Raw genomic sequence first — 19,265 nt, 5'->3', positions numbered from 1 at the left:
ACACTTTCTGGAAGGACTCAGAGGCCAGGCTGTGATAGCTGCCCTTGAGCCATGGGTGAGCACAGAACCACCCTAACTCAGGGCAAACCAGAGAATTCCACCTTGTCAGAATCCATCTGGCCAAGGAGAGAAGGGACTGGGTGTGAGTGGAGAAGCCAGTTTGCAAGACTTGTGTAGCTTGTGTGAAAGGTTCTCACAGAACTTCTTTTGCTTAGCCTGTGGTTTCTTCCAGGCAGGGACCCATGTGGCAGAGCCCTGGCTGTCCTCTCAGGGTGACTGGGAACCAGTGAGAGAGAGCAGCCCTATCTGTGCTCAGTCTGGCTGAGTGCTCACTGCGCCACAGTAAGGGTTTCCTCCTCTGTTCCCCTACTTCCACATCTGAAAAGTGAGGGTGATAAAACCCACCTGTCTTTGCATGGCACCTCTCACCTGACAGCCCTGTATTCAACAGAATGAAGGCTCATGGCAGCTTAGCTGGGCGTCCTTCCAACCTTCATACCTCCCTGTTTAGAGGGTATCAACCCATCAGCCTGGCCCATTAGGCAACCCTGCCACAGAGGCAGGGTCTCCTGTGGGATTGGCCCCAGTGCCAGGAAAGCCCTTGATGGCTTGATCCTGGGCTCCAGGCCTTGGCCACCTTCATTCTGGCCTTAATTGGCAGGTACCAGGCGAGACTTGGTGCTTAATCTGGTCTTCTGTGCTAGCAGTGCATTAAGGACGATTGGCATGTGGGAGGGTGGCATCTGTCCATTTGATTGCTGCCATTTCTGTTCTTTGTACTAGCATTCAGCAAATCCCAGACTATCAAGTGCCCAGAGATCATCTTAGTCTTGGTGTCTCTGTGGCCATTCCTCCTCTCAGACAGGTTTCGGTGTTCTCACTATCAGTTTCTTTCAGGTAGTCTCAGAATCGTAGGATCTCAGGTGGTCCCTCACTTTTCATTTTACTGCTGAGAACTGAGCTGGAAAGGGCAGAGTCTGCTCAGGGTCGCAGAGACAGAATGGGGTAGAAGCTGGGTTGCTGGGGTCCTGAGGTCTCTGCTGCCCATGCTTCTGGTTGGCAAATGTGCTGATGGCAGGTCTGCCCGCACAGAAGTAGGTAAGGTCACACCTGGCTGAGGGTCTTCCTGGTGCTTTGGCTGGACCGCTGCTGACTTGTCTTGTAGACTACTCCTTTTTCTCTCCACCAGAGCTGTTCTGTAGGCAACCCCGCAAAGCAGGGGAACAGAGTCCAGGAGCTCATCCATTAGAGTAGCTACTGCATGCCTATGAGGTGCTGAGTGATTAAAATACATTTTGTCTCATAATGCCCACAGCTCTTGAGGTAGGTCTTCTTAGCCCTGTGTCACAGGTTAGGAATGAAGGCTCAGAGACATGGCTGGTCTAGGTCATGGTCATGGCATTAGTGAGTGTCAGAGTTGGGCTCTGAGCCCTGGTGTGGGAAGATAGTTTCCATGGTGTCCATTTGCCTGTCCACTAGCCTATCATTATCTTCCATGCTTTTCATGTAGTAGTGTTTTTAGCTGGTGCTTTTGTTACCACCACAGGTTTGATTCCTGGGCAGGCATGGCTCTGGCCCGGGCCAGCCGCATTCAGGACAAGCTGAACTCCAATGAGCTGAAGAGTGATGGGCCCATTTGGAAGCATGCTACGCCTGTCTTGAACTGCTTCCGTCGGGCCCTGGAGATTGACAGCTCCAACTTGTCCCTATGGATTGAGTATGGCACCATGTCCTATGCCTTGCACTCGTTCGCCTCACGTCAGCTGAAGCAGTGGAAAGGCGAGCTGCCCCCTGAGGTCGTGCAGCAGGTGAGGAGTGGGTGCTGCAGATGGGCCTGCCATTCTTTTGTCCAGACAGAGTGCCCTCAGGTCAACGAAGCTCTGTCTCATTCGTACTTTATTCTTGTCCACACTTCCATGCTAGGAGCTCACTGATGAATCTCCTCATGAAGCTCAAGCCATACCATGGTCAGTGACAACTTGGTCCCTGGTCTTTGGACACCCAGTCTAGTGTAGACAAATTTAGGGACAGGCTATTAGACCCAGCTGGTCAGCCATTGGTTACAGTGTAGTTGAGAGATAAAGAGGGGAGAAGTGTTGGCCACCAGAGGTAGCTATTTCTTCCCTGTTCCCTCAAAGGAGCTTGTTGGGTCCTTATAAAATTCTTGAGCTTAGGTTGGGATTTTGGAAGTCTCTCTTGGTAGGGGATTACCCTAGTGCAGGATGCCGAGTCTGGCCCTTAGGCCTCTGTTCAGTAGGGTACCCTTGGCTCCTTGAGATGGAAGTAAAGGAGCCATACTGACATGTTTAGGCTAGTGCAGCGGGAGCAGTAGTGCAGTAGCACTGCATCCTGGAAGAGGATAGGGGAAAGAAGTGTCAGCACCGCCTCCTCTTCAACGTTGCCGTCTTAAAAAAAATTACTCTTGGCCAGGTGTGGTGGCTCACGCCTGTATTCCCAGCACTTTCGGAGGCCGAGGCGGGCAGATCACAAGGTCAGGAGATAGAGACGATCCTGGCTAACATGGTGAAACCCCGTCTCTACTCGAAAAATAGAAAAAATTAGCCGGGCATGATGGCGGGCGCCTGTAGTCCCAGCTACTCGGGAGGCTGAGGCAGGAGAATGGCGTGAACCTGGGAGGCAGAGATTACAGTGAGCTGAGATCATGCCGCTGCACTCCAGCCTGGGAGACAGAGTGAAACTCTGTCTCAAAAAAAAAAAAAAAAAAAAAAAAAAATTTACTCTTAAATCTTACAAGGGACACAGGCTTCTTTAAATCAGTTACAATATTAAGGGCAAAGCTCATATCCCTCTGGCTGCCCCTACTATCTCAAAAACAGTTAGACTTGTTTCTTTCCAGACTGTAAAAAAGGTACTTCTTATACATAAATATGTATTCCTAGAAAAAAACACCAATCTAAATGCTATCACACTGTATATGGTACTCAGCTTCCTTTTTCACTCAGCACCACGCTGTTCTAGCCATGATAATTCCTGTGCATCTAGTACATTCCTTTTAAGTGCTGTAACCCTATTTTATTGTAACTGTCTTGCACAAAAGTCCCTTGTGGGATTCCGTTTGTGTTGCGGTGGCCCCAGAGTTGGGCAGGCTGGGGACTGAAGCTGCTGCCCTGGGATGCAGAGCCTGACTCCCCAAGGGGCCTTCCCTGTAACAGCAGGAGCAGCATTATCCTCTGCTGGGACTCAGTGGGCTGAGCTGATCATGGTCCTTGGATTTTCTCCTTCATCTCCCGCCAATGATGGCAAATGAGATTTGGCAGAGTGGGAGTTTTCCGGGAAATAAATAGGGTGAGAAGTCAGCGTTCCCTTTCTGCCAATGGCACTTGTTTGTGGAGCTTTGTTTGTAGTGGTCTCCCCAGGAAGGGAGCAGGGAAGTCAGGGAGTGGGTAAGGAGACTGACCTCAAGTTTCCACACACTTTTTCCCCTTGCTTTGTTCTTTCCTCTGCTTAGGCTCATAGCCTTTGGGACTGAACTCAGTGTTGATCTTATGGAAGCCATTGGCCCAGGAAGCTCAGGTCCTGAAACTGGGTTCCCAAGCCATCTTGCTGGCGTGTTAGGGTGGCAGGAGAGACATGGAAATCCACCCGCAATGCAGATGTCCCGACAGGGAGGGAGGGAAGGTAGGGGGAAGTGTTTCATAGTTGCCGAGGGTGAAAACTGCCTTGCAGAGCTATCTTGTGCCTCCTGGGTTCTTTCCACCTCTGGAGAGACAGCTTCCAACCCTGAAATGTGTCACGGGAACACAGTCCCCTGATTGCTACTTTTCCATCTGGATTTATTGTGTCTGCCGGATGGGCTGCAGGACACATGTTGGCAGCTGTTTGAGCTGCTGTGTGCTTCAGCTTTTGCTTAGAAACTCCTCAGAGTTGGTGGTATAGGAGAACAAATACTTTCCCCATGATGTCAGTTCTCAGGCAAGGGGAAAGGCTTTGGAGCCAGAGCTTTCTAGCTGTGTGACCTAGAAGCAGTAACCTGACATTCCTGTTGTGGTTCCTTCTCTAAGGCAGTATTGTGAGAGTTCATTGGGAACACCTGCCATCAGCCATTTCCTGAGCACCCCATATGCGAGGTGAGTGAGGTGCCTATTCTGCTCTGAGGATGGCAAGGTAGTGAGATGGTGTCTAGTAGAGCTTCTGAAACACAGCAGGCCCTCAGTGACTGTCCCTCCTGTTCCTGTCTGAGGCCCTCCACACCACAAGGACAGGGACATTGGCAGTGTGCCCTCTATGGGGAAGGGGTGGGGGCTTCGACTCTTCCCAAGGGTCTGCATGGTACCAGATGCCAGCCCAGATGGGGCTCTTCACAGCTACCCTTTCTTTCTTGGCAGATAGCTGTTACAGGTGCCAGTGGCAGAACAGGGTGGGCAGGGGGGCTAGTGAGTTGGTCCAGGTCACACAGCTACAAAGCAATTCAAGTAGAAGGATATCCTTTTAGCCATCGCCTTTTCCTTCAACACATTTGCCACAGAAGCCCATCTTGGAGGAACAGAAGCCCATCTTAGAGGGTGTGATGGAGTCGCTTGGTTGGTCCCGTGTCTGGCCCTGCACTGGGATCCTTTCCACTGTATTTCACCCATTGATGATCTCCCACTTTCTGTGTGGTCATTTTAATTTTTTCCCCTGAGAAGTGTGTAACAGAGCAGTGGGTAGCACATTGCTCCCTTATTTCAGTCCTGGGGCCATTGCTACAGGTTTTCACATAGACAAGCACCCACTGGACAGACATCCAAGGGCAGGCTCAACCTGGCTGGATAAGAACATGAGGCACCTCCTGCAGGCCGCAGCAGCTGCCCTTGCCAGAGACTAGTGCCTGCAGCCTCTTCCCCTCTCACTGGCCCCTGAGGTCAGGCAAGAAGAGGTTTTGGCTTCCCTGCCATTGATCCAGGACCACAGAGAGGAGGGATCAGAGACCTGGGCTGCTCAGAGCAGCTCTGTGGGCCCACACAGGCAGGCGTCTCTCTAGCTTCCGGCCCAGAGTTCTGGAATGAGGGGGCATGAGTTTGCCTGGCAGCTGACCAGGATTGGAGAGCAGTGCTCTCCAAGTTGGAACGCCGCTTAAAAGGTGATCCTCTGTGTTAGCTGTTTCCTTCCTTCAGTCTGTGAGAGCGTGGCTGGAGGTGCTTGGTGCAAATGCAGACTCCCAGTCAGTGGGTCTTAAGTAGGGCTCAGGAATTTGCCCCTCTACAAGTACTCCACATCTGTCTTAAAGAGCACAGAGAAGATGGTGGGAAGTCCTGTTGCACCCCAGGGGTATACACCCTCTCCTGTGCAGTGGAACGGGGTGCTAAATACATGCCCTCTTCAGTGCTGTAGGGCTGGGTGCTGAGTATTAGTAAATGTCCTCTCCAGTGCTGTGGAGCAGGGTGCTAGGTGAATCTGCGTTAGGTGCTACAGGGGGAAGCAGAAAAAAGTACCCTGGTTGACATGAGGTGACCTGAGTTTAAGTCCTGCTCTGTGCCTTGCTTGGTGTGTGCTTTTGAGAAACCCTTAGGCCTTTCTACACTTCAGTGCCACCAGCTGTGAAATGGTGAGGGCATTTCTGTGTCTTGGTTGTTGAGGGGAGTATAAACTTGCAAATAGGTCAGCAGAGCTTTGTACAGGAAAAAGTCTGATCCATGGGCAGGTTCAGGCATAAGGCCAGCCCAGTCTCATGATCTTCTTACAGATGGAGGGCCGACGCGACAGCATGCTAGAGACAGCCAAGCACTGTTTCACATCAGCAGCCCGCTGCGAGGGTGATGGTGACGAGGAGGAGTGGCTCATCCACTACATGCTGGGCAAGGTGGCTGAGAAGCAGCAGCAGCCACCCACCGTTTACCTGCTGCACTACAGGCAGGCTGGCCACTACCTGCACGAGGAGGCTGCCCGCTACCCCAAGAAGATCCACTACCACAACCCACCCGAGCTGGCCATGGAGGCCCTGGAGGTGACACCATGCTGGCCCAGGGTGGGGAAGCAGGGCAGGGACAGGCTGGTTTCTCTATCTCCCTGGGCATGGGGCTCAAGGTTCCAGTGACTGCCCTTCAACCTGCTGCAAACTTATCCGTGTTGAGCAGCTTCATGTGCAATTGAATTAAAACATCATTTCCTCTCTTTTCCCAAGGGGTGTTTATCATCCTTTCTGGGAGAGTGATCATTTTGTTCTTACCTCTCAGAAGAAAATTGTCTTTCCTCATTAAGAACCTGACCTTGGTGATGACAGTCAGTGCCACATAGCATCTCCCAGGCCCAGGACATTCACACCCTGTAGCCTGACAGGAGGGAGAGCAGGCGCCCTTGCCTCCGGGGTGCAAACGAGACATCCAAGGCCCCAGCCTGTGCCCAGGCTACCCAGGTTGGCAGGGGCTGAGCTAGGGTGAGCAGCCTGCTGTCTTGACTCCCAATTTGGGATCTTCTGATTGTTGTTCAAGAAAAGAGCCGTTCTTTACTGCCTGGATTTTCTCTCATGGTTTCCAGAGTGTTTCTGATGAATGCTGTCACTGTTGCTCATAGCAGTCTTGTGAGGCAGGCTGGGAAGCCATGATTGTCGATTTTGTAGGCAGGAAAACCAAGGACATGGTAGAGATCTAGATGTCCACCATCTGGTTCAGCCCAGGACTTGAAGCTTCTGAAGGCCCTGTGCATCTTGGCTTTGCCTTTTCTGAGGCTATGTGCCCGGTCTCTACCAGTCCCACATGTCCAGCAAGCCTCTTGGAGTGTGGACAGAATCTGTTGCTTGCTTTTTTCTGCCTTTATGATTTTTTTTCCTGATTATAAAATTAACATGTATTTGTGTGTGCGTGTGTGTGTGTGTGTGTGTGTTTTAAAGAGATTCAAACAACTCAAAAGTGTACAGTGTGAATGTGAAGGCCCCTAATGATTCCAGTATGCCCCTCCATAAACCCTAAGAGTTTGCTATGTCCCCATATGTCCAGATTTTTTCCTATTAACATATAAATATGTAGTAACATTTTCTTATGATTTTGCAGCTTGCCTTTTCGCTGGACAAAATGTAATGGAAGTTGTGGTGAGCTTCCCTGCCTGCCCTAGTGCCCTGTAGTTTAGCAGGGCATTTGTTCATCTGCACAGCCCCTTGATAGGTTTGGTTTCCTCTCCACTTCTTGCTATGACAAGGCACAGGTAGTGCATGTCCTTGTACTTGTAGCAGGGAGCACATCATGAGTATTTCTAAGGACTAAAGTCCAAAGGTAGAATTGCCATGTTGTTTAACATTCTGCTCATCAATGGCTACTTGCCCCAAGGTTGTACTGACCGATGAGAGTGTTTGCTTTCCCTCAGCCATATTGATGAGGTTCTCTTTTTAATATTTGCTAATTTTATGAGCAAACAAAAATGTCTCATTTTGGCCAGGTGTGGTGACTCACGCCTGTAATCCCAGCACTTTGGGAGGCTGAGGTGGGTGGATCATCTGAGGTCAGGAGTTCGAGATCAGCCTGACCAATATGGTGAAACCTGTCTCTTCTAAAAATTAGCCACGTGTGGTGGTGGAGGCCTGTAGTCCCAACTACTCAGGAGGCTGAGATGGGATGATCACTTGAGCCTGGGAGGTGGAGGGTGCAGTGAACCGAGATTGTGCCACTGTACTCCAACCTAGGTGACAGAGTGAGACCCTGTCTCAAAAAAAAAAAAAAAAAAAGTATGATTTAAAAAAAAATTTTGGGGGGCCTGGCATGGTGGCTCACGCCTATAATCCCAGCACTTTGGGAGGAGTTTGAGATATAGAGCTGGGGATCTCAGAGACTAGTGGGCAACATGACGAGACCCCCATCTCTACAAAAAATAAAAGATTAACCAGGCCTGGTGGCATGCGCCTGTAGTCCCAGAAACTTGGGAGGCCGAGGTGGGAGGCTTGCTTGAGCCCAGGAGGTTGAGGCTGTAGTGATCTGTGATCGTACCACTGCACTCATGGTCTGGGTGATGGGCCCATATTCACTGGGCTCATGGAGAAGTGTGGAAACACAGCTTCCTGTCGAACGGTATCTCAGCAGCAGCAGCCTGGCTGCTGTCATTCGCAGCCCTGGGTCACCTGTCCTTCCCTGTCATAGTGCTCATGCTGTCCACCTGAGGGCATATGCCTTGGAAGAACTCCACTTTGGGGGTGAGAAGGCTAAGGCCCAGAGGAGTGGTGTGACTTGCCTTAAGTCACCTGCAGGAACAGAGAGGCGCTGGGCCAGATGCCTACTGAGCCCAGCATTCTTACATGGCACCTCTGGGAAGCCACTGAACCTGTGTGTGGCCCTCAGGAAGATGATGTCAACTCTGTTTTTCCTCCATGTTTTTTTCTTCAGGGTTTGGCCTCTGCTCCTGCCTGATAGAGCAGATGAGCAGGCAGGATGGTAGCCCCGGGGGTCCCAGCAGCTTCCAGATGAGGAACCAAGGCCTTAGATGTGTGGCCCACCCTCCCCCAGCATATGGTGCTGACTCCAAGGAGAGCAAGCACACATAGTTAATTTGGGGGGCATCCTATTCCATGCAACAACTGTAGCTATGTAACTTTGAGTCAGCTGGTATATGTGTATATCTTGTGTTAAAAATGACATTTCTCTGAAGATTTTAACCCTCTCCTGACAAAAATTCTTTTCTGCTATTGTGCCTTCATTCAAGATACTGTACCCGCCACTTGGATGAACTTTACCAGTTGAATGCTTTGCCCTCCCCCAAGTTTGGCCACCTGATTGTGCATGGGTGCCTCGAGTGGTTTCCTACATCTAAAAATGGAGTTGCTGGGCCAATTTCTCTGGGCTCCATAGGTGGGCTAGAGGTGGAGGGGCTCTGGATGTGAGCCCCCTCTGTCTGGGATGCCCCCTCAAGAGTGCTGCCAGCAGGTGTCTCACCTGGGTGAGGGGGGCCGCTTAGCCAGGGCCTGCAGTGAGCAGTTCTCAGCCCTCATACCACCCACTGTGCCCTCCAAGTGGGAGTCTGCTTCACACCCACTCCTGCGTGAGAAGGTCAGGGCAGACCTGGGTTTAACCTGGCCCTGGGCATTCCTGGCTGTGGGGCCTTGGGCAGTTCTTCGCCCATTGTAACTTGAGGAATGTGGTAAGGACTTGAGGAAATGGAGGAAAGCACAGGGCCCAATGGATGCAATGAGCTGCCTGCCCACCCATCCCCCCCGCCACACCCATGGAGAAGATGTTTTCGAGCCCTGTAGGTGCCTGGCTCTGCCCAGGGCCTGGGCTATAAACAGAAATCCAACCTAGTCCTTGTTTCAGGGAGTCCAGAGTTCAGTGGGGAGACAGATGTAGAGACTCACTTTCTGTGGGTACCCACTGAAGGGCACAAAGAACAGCAGCACTGTGGCGGGAGGCAGTGCCCCAGTGAACGGAGCTGAAGGGTTATCATAATGAGTGGTTATTACTCTCATCTCACTACCATGTGCCTGAGTTACTGGGTGAACATTGAAGCTGGAATGCTGACAGTATACATTTTAATTTTCACAGCTTGTTTTAAATTAGTTGTAGGATGGCTGGTTTAAAAGCTAACAAAAACAGGCAGTGTGTGGCAGCCTGTTGCCCTGGTCATGGGCCCATTTCCAGGGTGGCTGACTGGCCTGTGGAACAAATCTTAGCAACTGGGAAGGCTGCTCACACCAGAGGTGTCATTCTCCTAGGTGTACTTTCGGCTCCATGCTTCCATCCTGAAGCTCCTGGGGAAGCCCGATTCTGGGGTTGGTGCAGAGGTCCTGGTCAACTTTATGAAGGAGGCTGCAGAAGGACCCTTTGCCAGGGGCGAGGAGAAGAACACACCCAAAGCTTCAGAAAAGTGAGTAGCACCCTTTAGGCAACCTCTAGCAGCTTACCCCATCTGCATCCCAGATGGCTCGTTTACTGCAATGTGTTGTTCAGAGGGTTGCTACACAGTAAACAGTAAACTAGAACTCATGGAGTCCCTAGGACCCATCTGGAAACTCCCATTTGCTGGGCCAAGGTATTTCTGTTGAATCTGAGGAGGAGAGGGTGAATGTGAGTCCCTTACCCTGTGGTCACATGTGGTGCTACTCCACCCTCAGGGGAAATCCTGGGGAGAAGCTGATGCCCTCCTGCCCTCTGAACTGGGGCACAGCTTTGTTCTGTGCAGAACACTGTAGAAAGTTAGTTTTTGCTTTGCAGACTCTTGCCCCTGGGTCCTATGCCAAGGCCTTGTCTGCTGCCCGTTCTCCTGAGAAGCAGTGAGAAGTGTGGGAAGTGTGGGCTTCTCTTGTGGTGCCAGAGAGCTCAGAGAGACTGGGGCTCAGGTGTGGTCCCCTCAGTAGGCCTGGACTGACCCCAGTCTCCCTGTGGTTGTAAGTCATCTCCACAGCCCAGACTTCTTTCACTCCAGGCCCAGGTCCCGGTGCTGCCCCATCCTCAGGGGCAGGTCCTAGGGAGAAAGATGGGTTTGGGGTGACATGGGGAATTTATAGCTGCCCATTAACTTGGTAGACTCACGCTGATTCTTGTGCTTCCGAGACATGCTTAGGGTCACCACCTGCCAGCTTGCCCACATGGGAGCCAGGGGAGGGCTCAGCTGACTCCATCTCTGAGACCACTCCCTGGCCTGGCACTGTGTGGGGTTCAGCTGAGTGCCAGAGAGGCCTGCACCCAGGCCCTGTGCTTGAGGGCTATGTGCTTCTGGCCACAGATAGCCTGTGTGATGTGCACCACAGGTGAGCCAGCTCCACAGAGAGTGTGCCCCTCAGCTTATGGGAGGTTCAGGCCCAGGCATGGCAGGCCACTCAGGTGGGCAGCTAGTGTGCTCAGAAGTTATAGATACCCATTTTTTTAGTCACAAAGGGCCCCCAGCATACAGTGATACTTTTCTTTCATTGATTATAATTCTGTTAAAATTTTTTTAATTATGCAAATAATACATGAATACATTCTAGTTATAGAACATTCAGGTAGTATATAAACATGTAGACTAAAATGTGACAGATCTCCTTCCAAGAGTTAGCCACTCTTCACAGTTTAATTTCCTAAATCATTTTCTGTACATTTATAACACTTAAATGTACACATACAATTGTAGGGTTTCTTTTATTTTATAAAAATGAACTATAGATGGTATTGTTTTAGAGTTTACTTTTTCCCCTGACAGTGGATCTGGGCACAGTCCATGGAGATAGTACCCCATTCACCTCATTCTTTCTAGTGGCTACTTACTATACCATAGTATGGATGTACTATGTTTTATGTAACCACTCCAGTGGACATTTAGAGTGTTTCTGATGTTTCTGCTCAACTTTGTTGCAGCACATATCCTTGTACATGTGTGAGCATGCAGTAAATGCAGATGTGTTTCTGTCTTCCCATTTGTCAGGGCTTAAGTTTGTCAGGCTGTCACACAGAAGGCATAGACTTGGTATGGAGAGATGCAAGGGTACTTCTGAGGAAAGACTCATTGGCTCCCCTAGAGAGCCTCCTAGGGCCTGAGATTCAGAGATGCAGGTCACGCCCTGCCAGAAACATTAGGCAGTGTCCAGTTAGGAGCCAGAGCCTGTGTGGGTGCTGTGGGGGCAACTGTGGGCTCTGTGACACCAGGCAGATGGGGTGGGGGCCACCAGAGGTGCATGGGAGCAGCAGGCCCTGGGAAGGACACTCACCCTTACCAGCACACATCTGTTTCAATGTGAGGTAGAGACTCTGACCTGTGTTCCAAACCTCTGTTCCCACAGGGAGAAGGCCTGCCTGGTGGACGAGGACTCCCACTCTTCAGCTGGGACACTGCCGGGCCCCGGAGCCTCCCTCCCCTCCTCCTCTGGCCCAGGTCTGACATCCCCACCTTACACAGCCACTCCGATTGACCACGATTACGTCAAATGTAAAAAACCCCACCAGCAGGCAACGCCGGACGGTACAGTCCCTGTTCTCCCTACTGCCAGCCCAGGGCGGCACATCAATCACGGGGAGGGTGCTCGGGCGACTCATTTTGTCGCTTTGTTTTGGTGAGGGGGGGTGCTGGGTCTGGGGTGACACGGGCAATGTTGCGGCTGCTCATTAACCTCATGGATTCACGGTGATTCTTGTGCTTCCGAGACATGCTCAGGGTCGCCACCTGCCAGCTTGCCCACCTGGGAGCCAGGGGAGGGGCAGGCCAGGCTATGGCATCCCACCTCTTTGAGCCTTCTTTTTCCTATCTGCAAAATGGGGACATGATACCTACTTTGAAAGGAAGTTAGAAGACTGTGGCCTCCTGGAGTGGCTCCTGGTGCAGTCAGCTAGCTTAGTGACACCTGCATTATTCAGCAGTACATTGTTACTGCTCTGTCCTTCTGACGGTTGAGGGAAGGCCATGACTAATTCTAAGTATGTCACCCCTGAGAATCCAAATAAGTTGTTAATGGGGTCACCTGGGACCATATGTGTGGCCATCCCATGTGGGATGGGGCAGGTGGCGACTGTTCAACCACATTCCTTACTAACATTAGGAGGCTTGCATGCTGGCCTGTAGCTCGATTGCTTCATGTTCTCTCATTTTTGTAGTGATAAGCTAGTGACAGGTACTTGCTGGGATAAGCCAAATTGGTGACTTAAGAGGACCACTGAAGTGGAGTCCTGGGAGGTAGTGACAATGCTGAAAGACACCTGGGCCCTCACTCCTATGTCACTCATCTCATTTAGGCTTGGGAAAACAGGCCTTGCCCTGTGTTCCCAAAGGCATGGGGACACTAGTAGGTGGGTAGAGTTGGTCCCAGTGCTCTGCCTCCTGCCAGGTGGTCTTTATAGAGTGGCTCCTTGGAGTAAGAATGGACACTCTAGGGCACCATGGTAGCCTTGAAGTTCAGTCCCAGTACAGGTCTGGCGGGGGCCACCACCTTTGCTCTAGCGCCCTGCTGAGGCCCCTGCCCAGTGCTCGGGTTCCTGGGTATAGCATGGGCATCTACCTCCAGCTTTCTGAACTGAGTGGGTGGGGCTTGAGAGCAGGTTTAAAGAAGTGCTGAAGAAGGATGACAAGGGGGCCAGTGCTCCCATTTCTCTGGGGGCAGGATTTGCTGTTCTCAAGAAAGGAAAGGAGACCTGCAGTGTCCCCTCCTGGATTTGGTTTGGATTTGCAGCATGCGTGTTGAGAGAGAGGCTGAGGATCTGAGTGTGTGCTGTGTCTCTTACCTCCCAGAAGGTTCATGTCATTACTCCCAGTCTCAGCATTGGCACTTCCCTGCCCACCCCAGAGTGTTAAGCAGAGGTGGGAGGAGCTGACCAACCTGCTCCTCCAATCTTCAGTTCTGCAGACTTTCACTGTTAAGATCCTCTCTCCCCTTCTTAGTTAAGTTAATCAGCATGTTCCCAACCATTTACTCTTGAGAATATTGAGAAAACATACTATCTGCAAACCCCTGCTCGGGGAATTAGTTTTTGCCAGCTGCTTCCTGGGAGGAAGCACTATGCCAAAGTTTTCAGGAGAGGAATGCCTTTCCTGGCTGTCCACATGCCATGTGGCCCTGCTCACATGCACCTGGGCTGGGGAACCCAAGCACTGTCCTCTGCAGCTCTGCATGCTCCCACTGAGTTCACACCACATGCACCACTGTGCTTGGATGTCAGCTCATTAGAGTTGAGTATGCCTCTAGAAGCAGGAAAGGAGGGAGACAGGAGTGCCTCAGAAAGGGGCCATGATGCCAGCTGTCACATGTTGGCAAAGGTGTGTGCATAAAGCTGTTGGTGAGCCATTGCAGATCACTCAGGCATGACAACTGGGCATGACAGGTCCTGGGTGCCAACATGCTAGTTTTTTGTTCTGGAAGTTTGCAGAGAGAGCCATACAAATAAGTTCAAATATGGTTTCAGTGGTTGCACAATTTTGAACAGTTGTTTAAAAAAATGTTTTCAAAGTGATTCCTGTCAATGACACAAAGCCATCAGGATCCCATGGCCCACCTTTGCCCAGTCCCAGCCCCGCACTAGCCACCTGTGTGCTCTGCCCAGGCCTGGCTGCATATGCTTTCAGAACTCAGTTGCCTCACCTCTGAGAGAAAGCAGTGTCTGCAACATGAAAATGTTTGGGGTCCTAAAATAGCTGTGATCTTAGAATGTTAAAGTGGCCCTTTCAGCAGCTATGCTAGTTCTAGGGGAAGGCTCAGGCTCCAGGGAGAAGCAGCAGATTGCTGGTGTCAGGGGATGTGCTGGTGGCCTCAAGGGGCCACACTGCCCACCTCTGTTCCTACTTCTCCTTCCTGGGAGGAGAACCTGTAGCTCCTACTTTCCACTCAGCTTCTTGGCCTGAAACCAGCCTTGGGTCTACTGTGGGAGGAGAGGGGCCACCGCTGAGCCCTCATACTACCAGGAAGGTGATGGGTGCTTCTAGCCCTGGTACAGCTGAGGAGAAGCAGTCATGGGGAGGTCTGATGAGGAGGTCAGACAGGGAGGCAAGTGCACAGCAGGCCCTGGTCAAAGGATCTGATTTCCAGTCCCAGCTCCAAAATAAATATGTGCTCTGCAACCTTGGACAAAGGACTTCACTTCTTAATTTCCTCACCTGTTGAATGGAGGTAATGTCTTCCTCATGAGTATTAAACAAAAGTGCCAACTCATGGCAGCCAGCTCCTAGATGGAGTTCTCCAAGTCATTGGTGGAGCTAGGGCAAGACCTAGGTAGCACTGCATAGAAGGAAAAGCCTGAGCACTGGGGCCAGTCCCCCTCAGTTTGCACCCCAGCTCTCTCCAGCTAGTGGCATGGCCTCACAAGAGGTGGAAGTAGTGTCCTCTGAAGCAGCAGCTCCAGAGTGGGCTTGGGCATGGGGCTTTCTGGATCCCAGTTTCCCACCCCCACAGAACAATTAACTTGCCAGCAGTGGGAGAGGGAGCCAGGCATCAGGACTTTCCTTGGGCGTGGTTAGGAGACCTTGTATTGGAGCTGCCTTCCCACATTAGTATGCCTTTGCTTCAGAACCAGAAATCAGCTAGGATCAATTCTGATTTGGTTTAAGATTTAGAAAAGATTTAGAAAAATATCTCCAGGTATATGTGGGTTGTCTGACATTTGATAATAGCTGCTTCATAGGACCCAAATTTGTTCTCTGAACCACCCTCACCTGCAACCTTGTGTCACCTGCACTAGGGTGGGGAGCATCCTGCAGCCTGTGCATAACTCTGGTGAAAAGCCTTGGGAATTGGCCCCTCAGGTCACTCTGACTACCACAGCCTGGTGTCAAAGCCAGCCCTTCACGGAACAGCCAGGAGGGCACTCACAGCTGACCTCTGGCCGAGCTGAGAAAGAGAGCAAGAAAGAGAACAACAGAGAGAAGCTTTGTTCCGGGCTGTGCTGCTGGCAGCTCTGGCTGGTTGTGCTCCCCACCTGCCTAACTTCTCCCTTCCATTCATCTCTTGGAATTTGCCCACAGGGCTGAAATCCTTAGTGTTGAAGCTTCCTGACCAGGAAAACAAGGTGATCCAAGGAGCACATTGTGACCTTCAGGGGGCTCCCAGTGATTGCCCTTTACATATGTTCAAACAACATAAGGAGATCTTTGAACAAGACCTACCCCTACCCTGTGTACAGTATGCATGTGTGTGTGTGTGTATGTGTGTGTGTGTGCCTGTGTGTAATTTTGCCCTACCACTCAATGCTATGTGCTTGCTCTGTGCTGGGCTCTGGGCAGGTGCCTGCAGGGTAGTAGCATATCTCCATCTTCATAACTGCCCTGCAGGTGTGGTCATGCCCTTGTTTCCCCAAGAGGAACCTGAGCTGAGGGCAGGTAGGCACTCATCCACAAGTGCCTGCTATAGTCAGGGTATAGCCGAGAGAGTGGGTCTGAATCTCCCTCCACCCTTAGCCAGAGGTGAGACTGACACTAGGAAGGCCCTGTGCTTGGCCAGCCTGGCAGAGACTGAATCTGTCTGTTTCCCTTGTCCTTCAGCAGAGGGCCCAGGGAGCTTGGCCACTACGGAATGGCTTGGTTCGTCACTTGGCCTGGCTCAGCCCCGCTTTGGGATATGTCAGTAGTGGCTCTCTTGGACTAAAATCCTTGCCCTCTGCCTGTCGTGCTCCATGTCACCTCAGAACACCAGAGTCAGAAAAGGCCCCAGAGGCCGTAGGCCTCGTGCTGTGGTAAGTCTGGGGCTGAGCCTCCTGTAGGGTCTTTGGCCTACCTGTGGCCATGCCCATTCAGGTAGTTCCATTGGTGCTGTGCCAGGTGCATAGAACAGCACTGGTCCCTGCTGTAGAGGAGGTTGGTGCAAATCAGTCAGTTACATAGCTGAGGGCTGGGGGTCAACTGATGCCAGCACCAGAGAGGTGGGGTTTGTTCATCCCAGAGAAATCTGGGCCTGGTGGGGTAAGAGGCCTTTCCGAGAAGGCAAAGCTTAACCAAGATCCGAGGGGTGTGTCGGTGTTTCCCTTGAGGGGTTGGGGAGGGGGAGCAGCCAGGGTCAGAAGAGTGGGAGCCTTGGAGGCTGGTATCCACCAAGGGTGGTGATGCCTACCTAGTCGCACTGACAGCATGGAGAGAGCCAGTGAGGAGCCTCAGGCTACCCTGAGCCCCAGGTTGTAGGGTGTGGGCCTTACTGGAGAGCCCAGGGTGCCCTGTGCCAAGCCCCTGTTGTGGCCATCCATCCTCAACCTCCATGCTGTCACCGTCTGTGTTGTGTGCCGTCTGTGCTCATCTTCACCTGTTCACCCCATGCTGCCTCCACCAATATTGCCCGTGCTGCCCCTAACCCTGACCACACTCTGTTCTCCAGGCTTTGTCTTTCTGCTTGCACCTGTCACGGCTCGCTTCAGGGAACAGCGCAGACCCGCATGCTCAGCTCTCAGTCCGGCTCCCTGCTACCCCTGTGACCAGGAGCACCTTCATGTCTGCTGGCCCTGTGATTTGGAGAGTGTGTTTGATGCGCTTGGCTTCTGCTGGTGGCCTATCTTCCCAGTTGTGGCCAGAGGCAGATGCAGTGGTAGCCTCTCCTCCACTGCCCGCCTGCCTACACCTCCAGCAGGTGGCCCAGTCCTATATTTCCATTGCTTTGCTCTTTCTTGCTTTAAAAAAAAAACAACAAAGGCAACAGACTCTAACATACCAAATTATCTTTACAAGGACAAATGTGTAAAAATGCAAATTGTGCACAGTAGCCTTGATACTCTGATGGAGGTGGGTTCTGTGTCTTCAGCCCACCAGGGCCAGGCTGTGTAGGGTGGGGAGCTGTGAATGGCAGTCAGTCCTAAAAGGCAGGCCCAGCCTGGCCTCTGCTCAGTGACCTCCCCTCCTAGGGCTAAGTGGAGGTCAGTTTCTGGTTGGAATGCTGCTCCTAAACAGACCTTATCAAAGTGGGAGAGACTCTAAGTGGAGCTCAGTTTGTTTTGCTTGTTCCTGACAGGGGCAGGGGACAGGGGAGACTGTCAGGGAAGAGCCAGTCACCTCCTTTGTTCTCTTCTTCATTCTTAGCTTTTTGAAAACCTCTTTAGGAGATAGCTGGTCATGGCATTTATTAAGCATCTGTTGTGTGCCAGGCATGGAAAAGGGTGCCATGGGGAAACTCAAGATGATGGTGCCTTGATTCCTCCTCCCAGGTTGGATCTGATGTCCCATGGTATTATGGGGCAGTAGTTGGTGCCAAGGAGGAATGCCGTGAGCTGGCACACGGGAGCAAGTTATGGGGTTTGGTGGGTTGGGAGAAATTCCTGGAGAAGGTGAGTCTCTAGAGAGGCCTGCGGGCCCATTTTGGGTGAAGGGCAATGGGGACAAAGACATGGAGGTTGGAGAGTCCTATAGCTTTTGGATACTGAGGTGACTGGGGTGGATGAAAAAGAGAGTTTGAGGGGAGAGAGCTTGGGAAGGCATTTGGGCTCAGAGTGTTGGGCTCTTTCCTGTGGGCAGTAGAGAGAGTGATGTGGTCACAGGATCTCTCTCTCTGGGCTCTAAGGCAGGCACATTTTCCCTCCCATCATCCTTTGAAGAGCTTTCCTGGGAGGCTCACTAGATGGCTGGGGGATGCGAGCCTCACACCTTACAGAACTGCTTTGCTGCTTCTGGCATTTGTATCAAGGCGGCTCACCTGCCTTTGGTCAGGAAAATGTTTAAAGCCTCCCAAGGCCTCCCTGGTTAGTGCCTTTCCTGGCTCAGAGGGCAGGATGAGAGATGCATGATGAGGCCTCTGAGCATCAGGCCCCCTCAGGGCAGCACCACAGTGTCTGCACATATCAGGGCTTCAAGGTGCCTGGCAGTGCTCAGTTGGCCCTCACCTGTGAGCACTGGCAAAGAATGGACAAGTGGTGCAGCCTGGCCCTCACACAATGCCCTCGTGCCCACCTGCTGCCTGCCGTCTGTCTCTCAGGGACCCCCAGGTTTCTGATATCACTTTTCTTTGGCATCCATCCAGTCTCCTCAGCCTGACAGTGGGCACCCCGATTTCCCAGGACCAGGCTTGCTTCTGGTGGACATGTTCTTTCCCTGTGGCTGGCCAGGATTGACTGAGGCAACTTTTGTCTAGTCAGAACATTTCTCAAAATATTAATTCCACCCAAGTTTACAGTTCTTAGAAACCTGTTGTTTCCTGGTCGGCAGGACATTTGTGGTCTTTTCTGGGGCACTAGTCAGAGCTGCTGCAGTAGCACAACCATACATCTTCTTCCTCAGGCTTTTAGTGCCCCAGGCTGATGGAACAAATGGCGGTGAGCTGTTTGTGGTCTTACTGCTGGAGCAAATGGAGGAAGCACACTTAAGGAGACACTGGAAACTTGCATCTTATCACTAAAGAGCTCTTTTAGGCTGGCCTGGAAATCCTGGGACTGTCCAAGGGATCTGAGCTGAGTCAGACCTGAACAAGGAGGACTCAGAACACAGAGTCTGTTCTCACACTGAGTGGGGACAGGCAGCCTTTCTGTCACTGAGCCAGGTCTCTTTTCCTCTGCTTTGCCAGCTGTCATTCCTTTACAGTTGATCCTACAAATCCCACCCTGGAAGTGGAAGGTTCTGGAGCTTAGAGGGAGGTGGTTTAATAAGCAGTTGGCTGGCAGATGCACATCCCCCTAAGGATTCAGAGGGAAGGCTGGCGTGGCCCAGATGCATAGACACGAAACATTCCAGTAATTAACAGTAACAATAAAATATTTATAATCTTGCCACAAATATTAATTAGTATGAGCAGGTTTTGTGTGGGCAGATTTTTAAAAGAACATTCTGAGAAAAAAGAGCAAGGCCAGCCTATAGCCTGCTTGCTAGTGCCATTCTTCTTTCCTGTTGGCCTCCAAGCAGCTCCCTAAAGAAATCAGCTCTCAGCTCCTGAGACTCAAGGCTAGATACCTGCACTGTGGACAGTCCCTGGAGGTTCCATCCAGGGTGCC

At 51.6% G+C, this 19,265-nt stretch overlaps 1 protein-coding gene across 14 annotated transcripts in view; it reads left to right on the top strand.

Moving 5' to 3' along the window:
- The window catches only part of LOC105497407 (calcineurin binding protein 1), a 165,848-nt gene that overhangs the window by 70,041 nt on the left and 76,542 nt on the right, over positions 1-19,265 (top strand). For 13 of the 14 annotated variants that reach the window (XM_011768474.3, XM_011768470.1, XM_011768473.3 and 10 more), the window contains 4 exons: positions 1,547-1,808; positions 5,684-5,944; positions 9,629-9,780; positions 11,672-11,850. In XM_011768474.3, the coding sequence (XP_011766776.1) occupies positions 1,547-1,808; positions 5,684-5,944; positions 9,629-9,780; positions 11,672-11,850 (854 nt within the window). The remainder of the gene's footprint in view (positions 1-1,546; positions 1,809-5,683; positions 5,945-9,628; positions 9,781-11,671; positions 11,851-19,265) is intronic. The other variant, XM_011768477.3, reaches the window with a different exon arrangement.

Source organism: Macaca nemestrina, chromosome 15 (assembly GCF_043159975.1).
Source record: "Macaca nemestrina isolate mMacNem1 chromosome 15, mMacNem.hap1, whole genome shotgun sequence".
Lineage (NCBI taxonomy): Eukaryota > Metazoa > Chordata > Mammalia > Primates > Cercopithecidae > Macaca > Macaca nemestrina.
The sequence above is the reverse complement of the archived record's forward strand: the minus strand, read 5'-3'. Positions and strand labels throughout refer to the sequence as shown.